Raw genomic sequence first — 13,145 nt, forward strand, 5'->3', positions numbered from 1 at the left:
CCATTCAGATAATAGTCTGCTTTCCTGTTCTTTCCACCAAAGTGGATAACCTCACATATATCCACATTATACTGCATCTGCCATGCATTTTCCCACTCACCTAACCTATCCAAGTCATCCTGCAGCCTCCTAGCCACCTCCTCACAGCTAACACTGCCCCCCAGCTTCGTGTCATCCGCATATATATCCACATCATATGACTGATGTGAAAGCTGAAAGTGTCATATTGTAACAGCTGGTTGCAGTCTAATTTTTTATTTATTTAAACATGGATCTAATATTAAAGAATTGCCCGAGACAAATCACTTCTCTTGTGGTGAGTCCAGGGCACTATCTAGAACTTAGAGGCAGGCATTAAGAAACACCTCCTCACACAACATTCCAATAACTGTCGGCTAGTTGTTGTCAAATATTGTCATGCTGGAGAAGGTGCAGAGAAGATTTACAAGGAGGTGGCCAGGACTAGAGGGTCTGAGCTGGAGGGAGGAGTTGAGTAGGCTGGGACTCTGGGAGTGCAGGAGGTTGTGGGGTGATCTTATAGAGGTGTATAAGATCATGAGAGGAATAGATCGGGTAGATGCACAGAGGAGGACCAGATGACACAGGTTTAAGGTGAAGGGGGAAAGATTTAAAGGAATCTGAGGGGTAATGTTTTCACACAAAGGGTGGTGGATGTATGGAACGAGCTGCCAGTGGAAGTAGTTGAAGCCGGGTCCAAACCCAACGATTACGGAACATTTAGACAGGTACATGGACAGGGACACGTTTGGTGGGATATGGGCCAAATGCAAGCAGGTGGGACGTGTAGCTGGGACATGTTAGGCAAGTAGGGCCGGAGGGCATGATTCCACAGTGTATCACTCTATGACTCTATAGCATTTGTTGGCTGGTTATGCCCGTACAGCTCAGTTTAGCAACTTGGTCAGCACAGGCGAGTTGGGTCAAAGGGCCTGTTTCCAAGCTGTATAGCTCAATCACTGAGCTTTGTGACCTTGTCTAAAGAGATTAAAGTATAATAGATTGTGAATTGGAAAATAGAAATAGTCACTGATAGCACTTAAGAAATGTCAAGATGAACACTTAAATTAGTTAGGCATAGAAGCCTTCTGGAAGATGGGTACATAGTGAACAGCAAGGACATTTTGAGCCAAATGCAATGTTTCCATGCTGTATGGAATCTATAAGTTGAGCTATCCACACATTCGAGAGATAATTAAATGCTGGCAAGATTTGTTTAGTTAATCCATTCAAATTAACTTTTTACTAACCCATTCCTGTTGTTCCTATTGAGCAAGATACACCTTTATTTCCGGCCGTTTCTGCAGTTTCAGTCTCAGTTTCGTTTATTGTCACGTGTACAGTGAAAAGCTTTTGCTGCGTGCTCTCCAGTCAGTGGAAAGACAATACGTGATTGCAATCGAGCCATTCACAGTGTATAGATACATAATAAGGGAATTATGTTTAGTGCAAGGTAAAGCCAGCAAAGTCTGATCAAAGATAGTCTGAGGGTGACCGATGAGGTAGATAGTAGTTCAGCACTGCTCGCTGGTTGTGGTAGGATGGTTCAGCTGCCTGATAACAGCCGGGAACAAACTGTCCCTGAATCTGAAGGAAGGATTAAAGGTTTAAAGGAGGTTAAAACTGAAGATAGACACAAAAAGATGGAGTAACTCAGTGGAACAGGCAGCATCTCTGGAGAGGGGAAATGGGTGATGTTTCAGGTCGAGACTCTTCGTGTCCTAATAGGTTCTCATTCTCAACTAGCAAACGGCTAACAATGGCCCGTTTCTAGTAGTAGTTCTAGTAGTAGTTCTACTCAATAACCAAAGTCTCTTTTTTGCTCTGGTTTATTTGCACCCACATGTTTGGACCGTAATGTTGTACCCTTATTGTTTTGATGTGGTTATGCTTTATTCTTAATTGTTAACTGTATGTTTGTGTTGTCATTTGTGAGCGGAGCACCAAGGCACATTCCTTGTATGTGCACATACTTGGCCAATAAACATATTCATTCTTATCGAAACGTATAAGATTATTAAGGGGTTGGACACGTTAGAGGCAGGAAACATGTTCCCAATGTTGGGGGAGTCCAGAACAAGGGGCCACAGTTTAAGAATAGGGGGTAGGCCATTTAGAACTGAGATGAGGAAAAACTTTTTGAGTCAGAGAGTTGTGAATCTGTGTAATTCTCTGCCTCAGAAGGCAGTGGAGGCCAATTCTCTGAATGCATTCAAGAGAGAGCTAGATAGAGCTCTTAAGGATAGCGGAGTCAGGGAGTATGGGGAGAAGGCAGGAACGGGATACTGATTGAGAATGATCAGCCATGATCACATTGAATGGCGGTGCTGGCTCGAAGGGCCGAATTGCTCCTATTGTCTTTGTCTATTCATTCATTCATTCATTCATTCATTTCTTTTATCATCGTTACTTTTTTGCATTTCTTTCATTCATTTGTTCTATACCTCTCTACACCACTGTCTATATCTCCTTTCCCTTTCCCCCCCGACTAGTCTGAAGAAGGGTCTTGACGCAAACCATCTTCCGTTCCTTCTCGCCGAGGGATGCTGCCTGTCCCGCTGAGTAACTCCAGCAATTTGTGTCTATCTTCGGTTGAAGCCAGCATCCGCAGTTCCTTCCTACTCAGTGTGCGTTTTTTGAATTACAGAGTGCAAGACTGGAAAGTGGGGAGCCAACTGTACAAAGGACTGTCCATTGTGTCTGAACGGAGGGGTTTGCCATGATGAGAGGGGACATTGCATCTGCCCACCAGGTTTCATGGGCAAACGATGTGAATCAGGTAAGCATCACTCCAATAGGTCAGGCAGCATCTCAGGAGAGAAGGAATGGGTGACGTTTCGGGTCGAGACACTTCTTCAGACTGATGTCAGGTGGGCGGGACAAAGGAAGGATATAGGTGGAGGCAGGAAGAGAGAGGGAGAACTGGGAAGGTGGAGGCAGGAAGAGAGAGGGAGAACTGGGAAGGGGGAGGGGAAGAGAGAGGGAGAACTGGGAAGGGGGAGAGGAAGAGAGAGGGAGAACTGGGAAGGGGGAGAGGAAGAGAGAGGGAGAACTGGGAAGGGGGAGGGGAAGAGAGAGGGAGAACTGGGAAGGGGGAGAGGAAGAGAGAGGGAGAACTGGGAAGGGGGAGGGGAACAGAGAGGGAGAACTGGGAAGGGGGAGGGGAAGAGAGAGGGAGAACTGGGAAGGGGGAGGGGAAGAGAGAGGGAGAACTGGGAAGGGGGAGGGGAAGAGAGAGGGAGAACTGGGAAGGGGGAGGGGAAGAGAGAGGGAGAACTGGGAAGGGGGAGGGGACTCTAGATGTTAGCTTCTCTACATCGGCGAAACCAAACACGGGCTTGACGATCGTTTCGCTCAACACCTTCGCTCAGTCCGCCTCGACCAACCTGATCTCCCGGTGGCTGAGCACTTCAACTCTCCCTCCCACTCCCAGTCTGACCTTTCTGTCATGTGCCTCCTCCAGTGCCATAGTGAGGCCCACCGGAAATTGGAGGAACAGCACCTCATATTTCGCCTGGGCAGCTTGCAGCCCAGCGGTATGAACATTGACTTCTCCAACTTTAGATAGTTCCTCTGTCCCTCTCTTCCCCTCCCCCTTCTCCCTCTATCTTCCTGTCTCCACCTATATCCTTCCTTTGTCCCACGCCCCCTGACATCAGTCTGAAGAAGGGTCTCGACCCGAAACGTCACCCATTCCTTCTCTCCTGAGATGCTGCCTGACCTGCTGAGTTACTCCAGCATTTTGTGAAATAAATATCTTCGATTTGTACCAGCATCTGCAGTTATTTTCTTATACTCCAATAGGACAAATCTCTTAAAATGCTTTCAACTGGTGAAGCTGTTGTCACAAGCCAAGGATCTAATCAAAGGTTTTTGATTACTTCACAAACAATTGCTTTTGAATCATGAGCTTAATGAGCATTCTCATCCCAGGCACCAGTTTCTAATGCACTCTGAATTGTTAACCCTGTTTCCTTTCCGCAGGTGCTGCCTGACCTGCATTTTCTGTTTTCAGTTTTGATTACCAATTGCAAAAGTGTACCGACCGAAAACGTTAACTTTGTTTTAATCACCAGAGCTGTGCCTGGCACATTGATTAAAGTTCAGGCGTGGAAGCAGGCCCTTCGGCCCACTGAGTGCATGCTGACCATCCAACGATCACCCGTACACTAGTTCCATCTCTAAACTAAAACTCTCGTTTGTTTGTTTGTTTGTTTGTTCCTGAACTACTGCCAAAACGGTACACGATAGCGCAACACTTTTAGGCCCACCTTGCTCACCGTCGTCCCTTTGGTGCTAATGGAAGAAGTTTCATTGAAATCGGTGTTATATTTTTAGTTATTCACATTTTAAAGTTTAAATCTATCTCCTGAGGAGGGAGGGGGGAGGAGGGAGGAATAGGGGGTTGAGGGGGATGGAGTGAGGGGGATGGAGTGAGGGGAGGGGTGAGGGGGAGGGGAGGGGGGTAGGGAGGGAGGGAGGGGGCCAAGGGGAGGGGGAGGGGGGGGAGGAGAGGGTGCTGCACCAATGCAGGAGTGGTTTGGGCCCAACAGGTCCACTTGGTCTACTGTTATCTGATTTTTGCATCTTAATAATAATAATAATAATACATTTTATTTATATAGCGCTTTTCATATACTCAAAGACACTTTACAGAGATTTTGAGAACATAGGGAAATTAATAAATAGATAAATAAGTAAATAAATAAATGAACAGAGAAAGGAGACAGAAGGTGAGGTGACCTTCAGTGGTTGAAGGCAGTACTGAACAGGTGAGACTTCAGTGATGTTTTGAATGTGGTGAGTGTGGGGGAGTCTCTAACGGTTTGGGGTAGTGAGTTCCATAGGGTGGGAGCAGCGATGGAGAAAGCCCTGTCCCCCCAGGATCTGAGTTTAGTCCGGATGTGGGGGGATAGGAGATTGGCAGCGGCAGAGCGGAGGGTGCAGGTGGGAGTGTGCCTGTGGAGGAGGTCGGTCAGGTAGGATGGGGCCAGGTTATGGAGGGCTTTGTAGGTTATGAGGAGGATTTTGTACTGGATTCTCTGGGGGATGGGGAGCCAGTGGAGTTTATAAAGGATGGGGGTGATATGGTCACGGATCGAGGTGTGTGTGAGTAGACGGGCAGCGGAGTTTTGAATGTATTGAAGTTTATTGATGATTTTTGAGGGTGCGCCATAGAGGAGGCTGTTGCAGTAGTCCAGACGGGAGGTGATGAAGGCGTGGATGAGGGTTTCTGCAGCTGTGGAGGAGAGGGATGGACGGAGACGGGCAATGTTTTTGAGGTGGAAGAAGGCTGTCTTTGTGATGTGTTTGATGTGTTTGTCGAAGGAGAGGGTTTGATCAAGGATGATTCCAAGATTCCGGATGTGAGGTGAGGTGGATACTGGGAGACCATCAATGTTGAGGATGAAGTTTTGGGTGAATTTGGTGGATCTTACACATGAGGGACAATTTACGGAGGGCCAATGAACCTTCAAACCTGCACGTCTTTGGAATGTGGGAGGAAAGCAGTGCACCCAGAGAAATCCCACGCGGTCACAGCGAGAACGTACAAACTCCGTACAGACAGCACCCGTAGTCAGGATCGAACCTGGGTCCCTGGCGCCACAAGGCAGCAACTGTACCGCTGCGCCACCGTGCCGCCCCAGCAGGGGTATCTCCAATACCTTTTTTTTTTTAACAATCCAGGCACTCGAGTTCCAATCACGTTGTGGCAGCGATGGAATTTAAATTCAGTCAATAACCTGAAAATTAAAAGTATAGCTATTCATAACTAATGATCGTCACAAAACCGGTGAATCTTCATATGCTCTTGTTGTGAGGCATTACAATTGTGTCAACTGGAATCTATATACTAAAACTCTCGTTTGTTTGTCTGTTTGTTCCTGAACTACAGCCAAAACGGCACACGATAGCCGGACACTTTTAGCCCCACCTTACTCACCGTCGTCCCTTTGGTGCTAATGGAAGAAGTTTCATTGAAATCGGTGTTATATTTTTAGTTATTCACATTTTAAAGTTTAAATCTATCTCCTGGGGAGGGAGGGAGGGAAGGTGAGGAGGGAGGGAGGGGGGTTGAGGGGGATGGAGTGGGGAGGGAGGGAGGAGGGAGGGGAGGGGGGTGAGGTGGGGCAGTGGGGGGGGGGGAGGAGAGGGTTTGGGCCCAATGTGTCCACTTGGTCTAGTAGACTATAAAAAGATCAGTCAGCCCCAAACAAAGACATTATCACTGTAACCAACTACAGGAAGGCTCACTGTTGTTGTATTCTCGTGAGCAGGTATCTTGTGGGAAGGTATCTCATAGAGTCATAGAGTGTTACAGTGTGCAAACAGGCCCTTCGGCCCAACTCGCCCATACCGGCCAACAATGTCCCAGCTACACTCGTCCCACTTGCCTGAACTTGGTCCACAACCCTCCGAACCTGTCCTATCCATGTACCTGTCCAACTGTTTCTTAAACGATGGGATTAGTCCCAGCCTCAACTACCTCCTCTGGCAGCTTGTTCCATACACCCACCACCCTCTGTGTGAAAAGGTATCTCTCTCTCCTTCCACCATTGTTTTGCCTCCTTTTCATTTGTAGTCTTTGCCACTTACTCCACCCATCTGACCAATAAAATTCTCTTCAACTGTATCTGTCTATCAGTTCGACACAAAATGCTGGAGTAACTCAGCGGGACAGGCAGCATCTCTGGAGAGAAGGAATGGGTGACGTTTCGGGTCGAGGCCCTTCTTCAGTCTACACACTTTGTCTACCTATCAGTTGCCAGGCTTTGTTCCATTCCCCACTTCTTTTCCAGCTTTTTCCCTCCCTCGTACAATCGGTCTGAGGAACGGACCCCACCCGAAATGCCACCTGTCCATTCTCTTCATGGATGCTGCCTGACCCTCTGAGTTACTCCAGGACTTTGTGTTTTGGTTCAAGCATACAACAGGCAATCTGTGGAATTAGATCTGTGGAATTCTCTGCCTCAGAAGGCAGTGGAGGCCAGTTCTCTGGATGCTTTCAAGAGAGAGCTCGATTGAGCTCTTGAGGATAGCGGAGTCAGGGGGTACGGGGAGAGGGCAGGAACGGGGCACTGATTGAGAATGATCAGCCATGATCACATTGAATGGTGGTGCTGGCTCGTAGGGCCGAATGGCCTCCTCCTGCACCTATTGTCCATTGTCTATTGGCAAGACTATCTGATCTCTTCAGCCAATGGATCAGATCAAACTTGACCAGCAATTAAATATTTAATAGGAGTTGTCAATTTAAATATTTAAATTTTATTTAAATGATATTTAATTATACATTTAATGGCGGGTTTTATTTAAATATTTAAATATTATTTAAATAATATTTAATGAAATATTTAATGGGAGGAAAAGGCTCCTCATCCTCGCATGCTAGGCCCTGCCATCATTGAGAGTTTAAAGTAAGGCTGAAGCAGCCACGTTCAGTGAGCATTACCAAATAGATAGTCCAAAGATAGACACAAATGCTGGAGTAACTCAGTGGGGCAGGCAGCATCTCTGGAGAGGAGCTGGTGAAGTTTCAGGTCAACACCCTTCTTCGGAGTCTGATGGATAGATGGAATGAGCTGGTGAAGGAGGTAGTTGAGGCAGGTACATTTCAAATGACATTTTAACATGTACATGGGAAAATTTTAGAAAGATAGGGGCCAAATATGGGTAAACTAGACCAAGTGGACCCGATTGGCCTAAACCTCTCCTGCATTGGTGCAGCAACCTCTCCTCCCTCCTCCTCCCCTCTCCTGCCCCTCCCCTCCCCCATCGCCCTCCCCCTCCACCCTCCCCCTCCACCCTCCCCCACCACCCTAACCACGATTGTACCTACAAAGAGCCCTTTGGTTTAGTTTAGTTTGGAGATACAGCGCGGAAACAGGCCCTTTCGGCCCACCGGGTTCCCGCCAACCAGCGATCCCCGCACACTAACACTATCCTACACCCACTAGGGACAATTTTTACATTTACCTACAAATTTCCCTATTAATCTACATACCTGCACGTCTTTGGAGTGTGGGAGGAAACCGACGATCTCGGAGAAAACCCACGCAGGTCACGAGGAGAACGTACAAACTCCGTACAGACGGCGCCCATAGTCGGGATCGAACCCGAGTCTCCGGCGCTGCATTCGCTGTAAGGCAGCAACTCTACCGCTGCGCCACCGTGCTGCGGTTCTTCATGGTTCTTGGTCCTCCAAAATACTCCAAGTTGAATTTAAACTGGTCCTAATGGTCCTAATGGATGAGTCGTGCCTTCTCCCTAAATGAATGCCCTGCTGTGATTTTTTAATTGATGAGAGCTTTTCACTTTCAGCCTGTGGAGAGAATACATACGGCCAGGACTGCACGGGGGCTTGTAGTGGAGGGAACTGCAGGTTGTCCATGTTCTGCCTGCCGGATCCATATGGCTGTTCCTGTGCAACAGGATGGACAGGACTTCAATGTGATGAAGGTAAACCTGTGGTTTCAAAGCCAAGAACTCCTCTGCTCAACCCATAGAGCCACATACATTATCCTCAAACAATCCGCTTTTACAATAGACAATAGACAATAGGTGCAGGAGTAGGCCATTCGGCCCTTCGAGCCAGCACCGCCACTCAATGTGATCATGGCTGATCATTCACAATCAGTACCCCGTTCCTGCTTTCTCCCCATACCCCCTGACTCCGCTATCCTTAAGAGCTCTATCTAACATGAAACATTTTTCTGGAGTATTAAGGATTAAAAGTGGGTTCTCCCTTTAAAAGAGGGATTAAGGATTAAAGGATTAAAAGAGGGTTCTCCCTTTAACCCTCCCTTTATTAAGGATTAAAATAGGGTTCTCCCTTTAACCCTCTTCTCCTTCAAAATAATCCTTCTTCCTTCTCAACCTGTTTAGCTCTCAGACAATACACTGTGAAACCTTTGAATTTAATCCTGCTTAATTCCGTTTAATAATAAATAATCAAAAATAAATGTAATACATTTTATTAAAACATTTTTTTACTTGCCATATGTAGGTTGGCACAGGGTCAACTGTACAATGAAATGTATCTGACAAGACAACGGGTCACCTCAGCAGTAATATTCCAACGATAAATAAGATTTAAAAAAATGACATTAGTAAGGTAAAAAGACAATAGTAAAAATAGGTAAAAAGGCAATATTAAAACAATCAACATATATGATGTGAAATGTGTTTCTGAGTTCAGAAGCCTGATGGCCTGATGGTAGAAACTGTTGTTCAGTCTGGTGGTACGTGCAGCCATACCCCTGTATCGTCTGCCTGACGGTAACAAGGAGAACAGCCTGCGTGCTGGGTGACTGTGGTCCTTGATGATGCTGCGTGCCTTCCGCAGGCACCGCCGGTAGAGAATGTCCTGAATGGCCGGGAGACAGTTGCCAGTGATGTACTGTGCCGTCTTCACCACTCTGTGTAGTGATTTGTGGCTGTGGGCAGAACAGTTCCCGTACCAGTTCCAGAACAGTTCACTCCGCCATTCAATCACGGCTGATCTATTTTTCCCCGCCAACCCAATCTCCTGCCGTCTCCCTGGAACATTTAACGCCCTTATTAATCAAGAACCTTGATCTTTAAATTGATCTTTCAGTGTCTTTCAAGATACCAAATGTCTTGGCCTCCACAGCCGTCTGTAGCAATGAATTCCACAGATTCACCACCCTTTGGCTAAAGAAATTTCCCTTATCGTTCTAGACATGTGCCCTCTGGTTCTATACTCTCCCATCGCTGGAAACGTCCATTCAACGTCCACTTTATCTAGGAAAAAAAACTGCAGATGCTGGTTTAAGTCAAAGGTAGACACAAAATGCTGGAGTAACTCAGTGTGAAGAAGGGTCACGACACGAAACGTCACCTATTCCTTCCCTCTTGAGATGCTGCCTGTCCCGCTGAGTTACTCCAGCATTCTGTGTCTACCTTCCATTTTATCAAGGCTTTTCATTATCTGTCCATTAGGTTTCAATGAGATCTCCTGCAATCCTACTGACCTCCAAGTGAGTTCAGGCACAGGGTCTTCCAATGTTCCTCACACATTAATCCAGTAATCCCCGGGATCATTCTCGTAAACCTTCTCTGAAACCTCTCCAAAGCCAGCACATAGAAACATAGAAACATAGAAAAAGGTGCAGGAGTAGGCCATTCGGCCCATCGGCCCTTCGAGCCTGCACCGTCATTCAATATGATCATGGCTGATCATTCAACTCAGTATCCCGTACCTGCCTTCTCTCCATACCCCCTGATCCCTTTAGCCACAAGGGCCACATCTAACTCCCTCTTAAATATAGCCAATGAACTGCACATCCTTGTATTCACTGGGGTTTAGAAGGATGAGAGGGGATCTTACAGAAACATATAAAATTATAAAAGGACTGGACAAGCTAGATGCAGGAAAAATATTCCCGATGTTGGGCGAGTCCAGAACCAGGGGTCTTAGAATAAAGGCGAGGCCATTTAAAACTGAGGTGAGAAAAAACCTTTTCACCCAGAGAGTTGTGAATTTGTGGAATTCTCTGCCACAGAGGGCAGTGGAGGCCAAATCACTGGATGGATTTAAGAGATAGATAGAGCTCTAGGGGCTAGTGGAATCAAGGGATATGGGGAGAAGGCAGGCACGGGGTATTGATTGGGGATGATCATACATGATCACCATAAATGGCGGTGCTGTCTCGAAGGGCCAAATGGCCTCCTCCTGCACCTATTTTCTATGTTTCTATCCTTCCTCAGACATGAGGCCCAAAACTGCTCACAATACACCAAATGTAGCCCCACCAGCACCTCAGCATTGCATCCTTGATTATATTCCCTAGTCCTCTTGAAATGAATGCAGACATTCCATTTGCCTTCCTTAACGCCGCCTCGAACTGCAAATTAACCTTTTGGGAATCCTGGACCAGCACTCCCAAGTCCCTTTGCACCTCTGATTTATGAAGCCTCTCCCCATTTTGAAAGTAATCAACGTTTTTGTTCCTTATAGACAATAGGTGCAGGAGGAGGCCATTCGGCCCTTCGAGCCAGCACCACCATTCAATGTGATCATGGCTGATCATTCTCAATCAGTACCCCATTCCTGCCTTCTCCCCATACCCCCTGACTCCGCTATCCTTAAGTGCTCTATCCAGCTCTCTCTTGAATGCATTCAGAGACTTGGCCTCCACTGCCTTCTGAGGCAGAGAATTCCACAGATTCACAACTCTCTGACTGAAAAAGTTTTTCCTCATCTCCGTTCTAAATGGCCTACCCCTTATTCTTAAACTGTGGCCCCTTGTTCTGGACTCCCCCAACATTGGGAACATTTTTCCTGCCTCTAATGTGTCCAACCCCTTAATAATCTTATAGGTTTCGATAAGATCCCCTCTCATCCTTCTAAATTCCAGTGTATACAAGCCTAGTCGCTCCAGTCTTTCAACATATGACAGTCCCGCCATTCCGGGAATTAACCTAGTAAACCTACGCTGCACGCCCTCAATAGCAAGAATATCCTTCCTCAAATTTGGAGACCAAAACTGCACACAGTACTCCAGGTGCGGTCTCACTGAGGCCCTGTACAACTGCAGAAGGACCTCTTTGCTCCTATACTCAACTACTCTCGTTATGAAGGCCAACATTCCATTGGCTTTCTTCACTGCCTGCTGCACCTGCATGCTTCCTTTCAGTGACTGATGCACTAGGACACACAGATCTCGTTGTACACTTTACACCATTCAGATAATACTCTGCCTTCCTATTCTTACCACCAAATGCATGACCTTACCACCGCCTTCTACCCAAATGCATGACCGTACCCTCTGTAAATGCTGTACACCATTTGGTGTTTCTTTGTCCGCTCTCGCAAGGAGCCCGTCCACTTATCTTCGTATCATCCATAAACTTGGGGACAAACGCATCGATTCCATCGAGATCATTGACAAATAACGTGAAAAGTAGTAGGCCCAACATCGGCATGGCACTAGTTGTCGGCTGCCAACCAGAAAAGGCCCCACTCTTGTCCTTCTGTCAGTCAGCCAATCTTCCATCCATTCGAGTACCTTGCCTCTCACACCATGGGCTCCTGTTCTGCTCAGCAGCCTCACCTGTGGCTCTCTCCCCCTCTCCCCCTCTCCCCTCTCCCCCCCTCCCCTCTCCTCCCCTCCCCCCCTCCTCCTCTCCTCCTCTCCTCCTCTCCCCTCCCTCCCTCCCTCCCTCCCTCCCTCCCTCCCTCCCTCCCTCCCTCCCCACAAGCGTGGTTGTTGTTCGGAAGCCCCGCATTCCCGTGGTGAGCGGCGGTGGTGGTGAGGAGGGACGTTTCCTTGGGTTTGTTTGTGAGGGGGCGCTGCGATCTCTCGCCTTGTCCCGGCTCTGGGTCGGTGGCGATCTGATCCGCTCTCCGGTTAACCTTCGCCGGCAGCTTCTGCCTCCAGTCCCCGGATGACATCTGGTGACATCTGGTGGCGGGCCAGATGTGGCCATAGTTTGGAGATCCCTGTTATAGAGGCATCAAGGGAGAGACAGTAGATTGATGGGCACTTTATGTCATAAGGAAAAGTGAAAATGAATGCTATTCTAACGATCCATTTTTGATTGCTTGCAGCTTGTGACGCTGGCTATTATGGGGCCAATTGTCAACTCAGGTGTGAGTGCATCAATGGTGAAAAGTGCGATCGTTTCCGAGGTTGCTTGTGCCTGCACTGTGACACTGAAGGTACAATCCCATGAGTACTATTTCACATGGAGTTAGGGTAAATTCGGAGCAGAGTTATTACGGGCTAAATCCACATCTGATATGTGGGCAGACACAAAATGCTGGAGTAACTCAGCGGGTCAGGCAGCATCTGTGGAGAACATGGATAGATAACGTTTCACAGAGTGCTGGAGTAACTCAGCGGGTCAGGCAGCATCTCTGGAGAACATGGATAGGTGACGTTTCACAGAGTGCTGGCGTAACTCAGCGGGTCAGGCAGCATCTCTGGGGAGAAGGAAAGGGTGACATTTCGGGTCGAGACCCCTCTTCAGTCTTGAGTCTGTGTACCGCGTGTACATGGAGTGTGTGAGTCTGTGTACCACGTGTACATGGAGTGTGTGAGTCTGTGTACCACGTGTACATGGAGTGTGTGAGTCTGTGTACCACGTGTACATGGAGTGTG

The 13,145-nt window shown here is 47.5% G+C and overlaps 1 protein-coding gene across 1 annotated transcript in view; it reads left to right on the forward strand.

Annotated features, from left to right (window-relative positions):
* The window catches only part of LOC144592313 (angiopoietin-1 receptor-like), a 98,666-nt gene that overhangs the window by 13,217 nt on the left and 72,304 nt on the right, over window positions 1-13,145 (forward strand). The window contains 3 exon segments of the mRNA XM_078396842.1: window positions 2,666-2,797; window positions 8,341-8,478; window positions 12,593-12,703. Coding sequence (XP_078252968.1) covers window positions 2,666-2,797; window positions 8,341-8,478; window positions 12,593-12,703 — 381 coding nt within the window.

Source organism: Rhinoraja longicauda, chromosome 3, assembly GCF_053455715.1.
Source record: "Rhinoraja longicauda isolate Sanriku21f chromosome 3, sRhiLon1.1, whole genome shotgun sequence".
Classification (NCBI taxonomy): domain Eukaryota; kingdom Metazoa; phylum Chordata; class Chondrichthyes; order Rajiformes; family Arhynchobatidae; genus Rhinoraja; species Rhinoraja longicauda.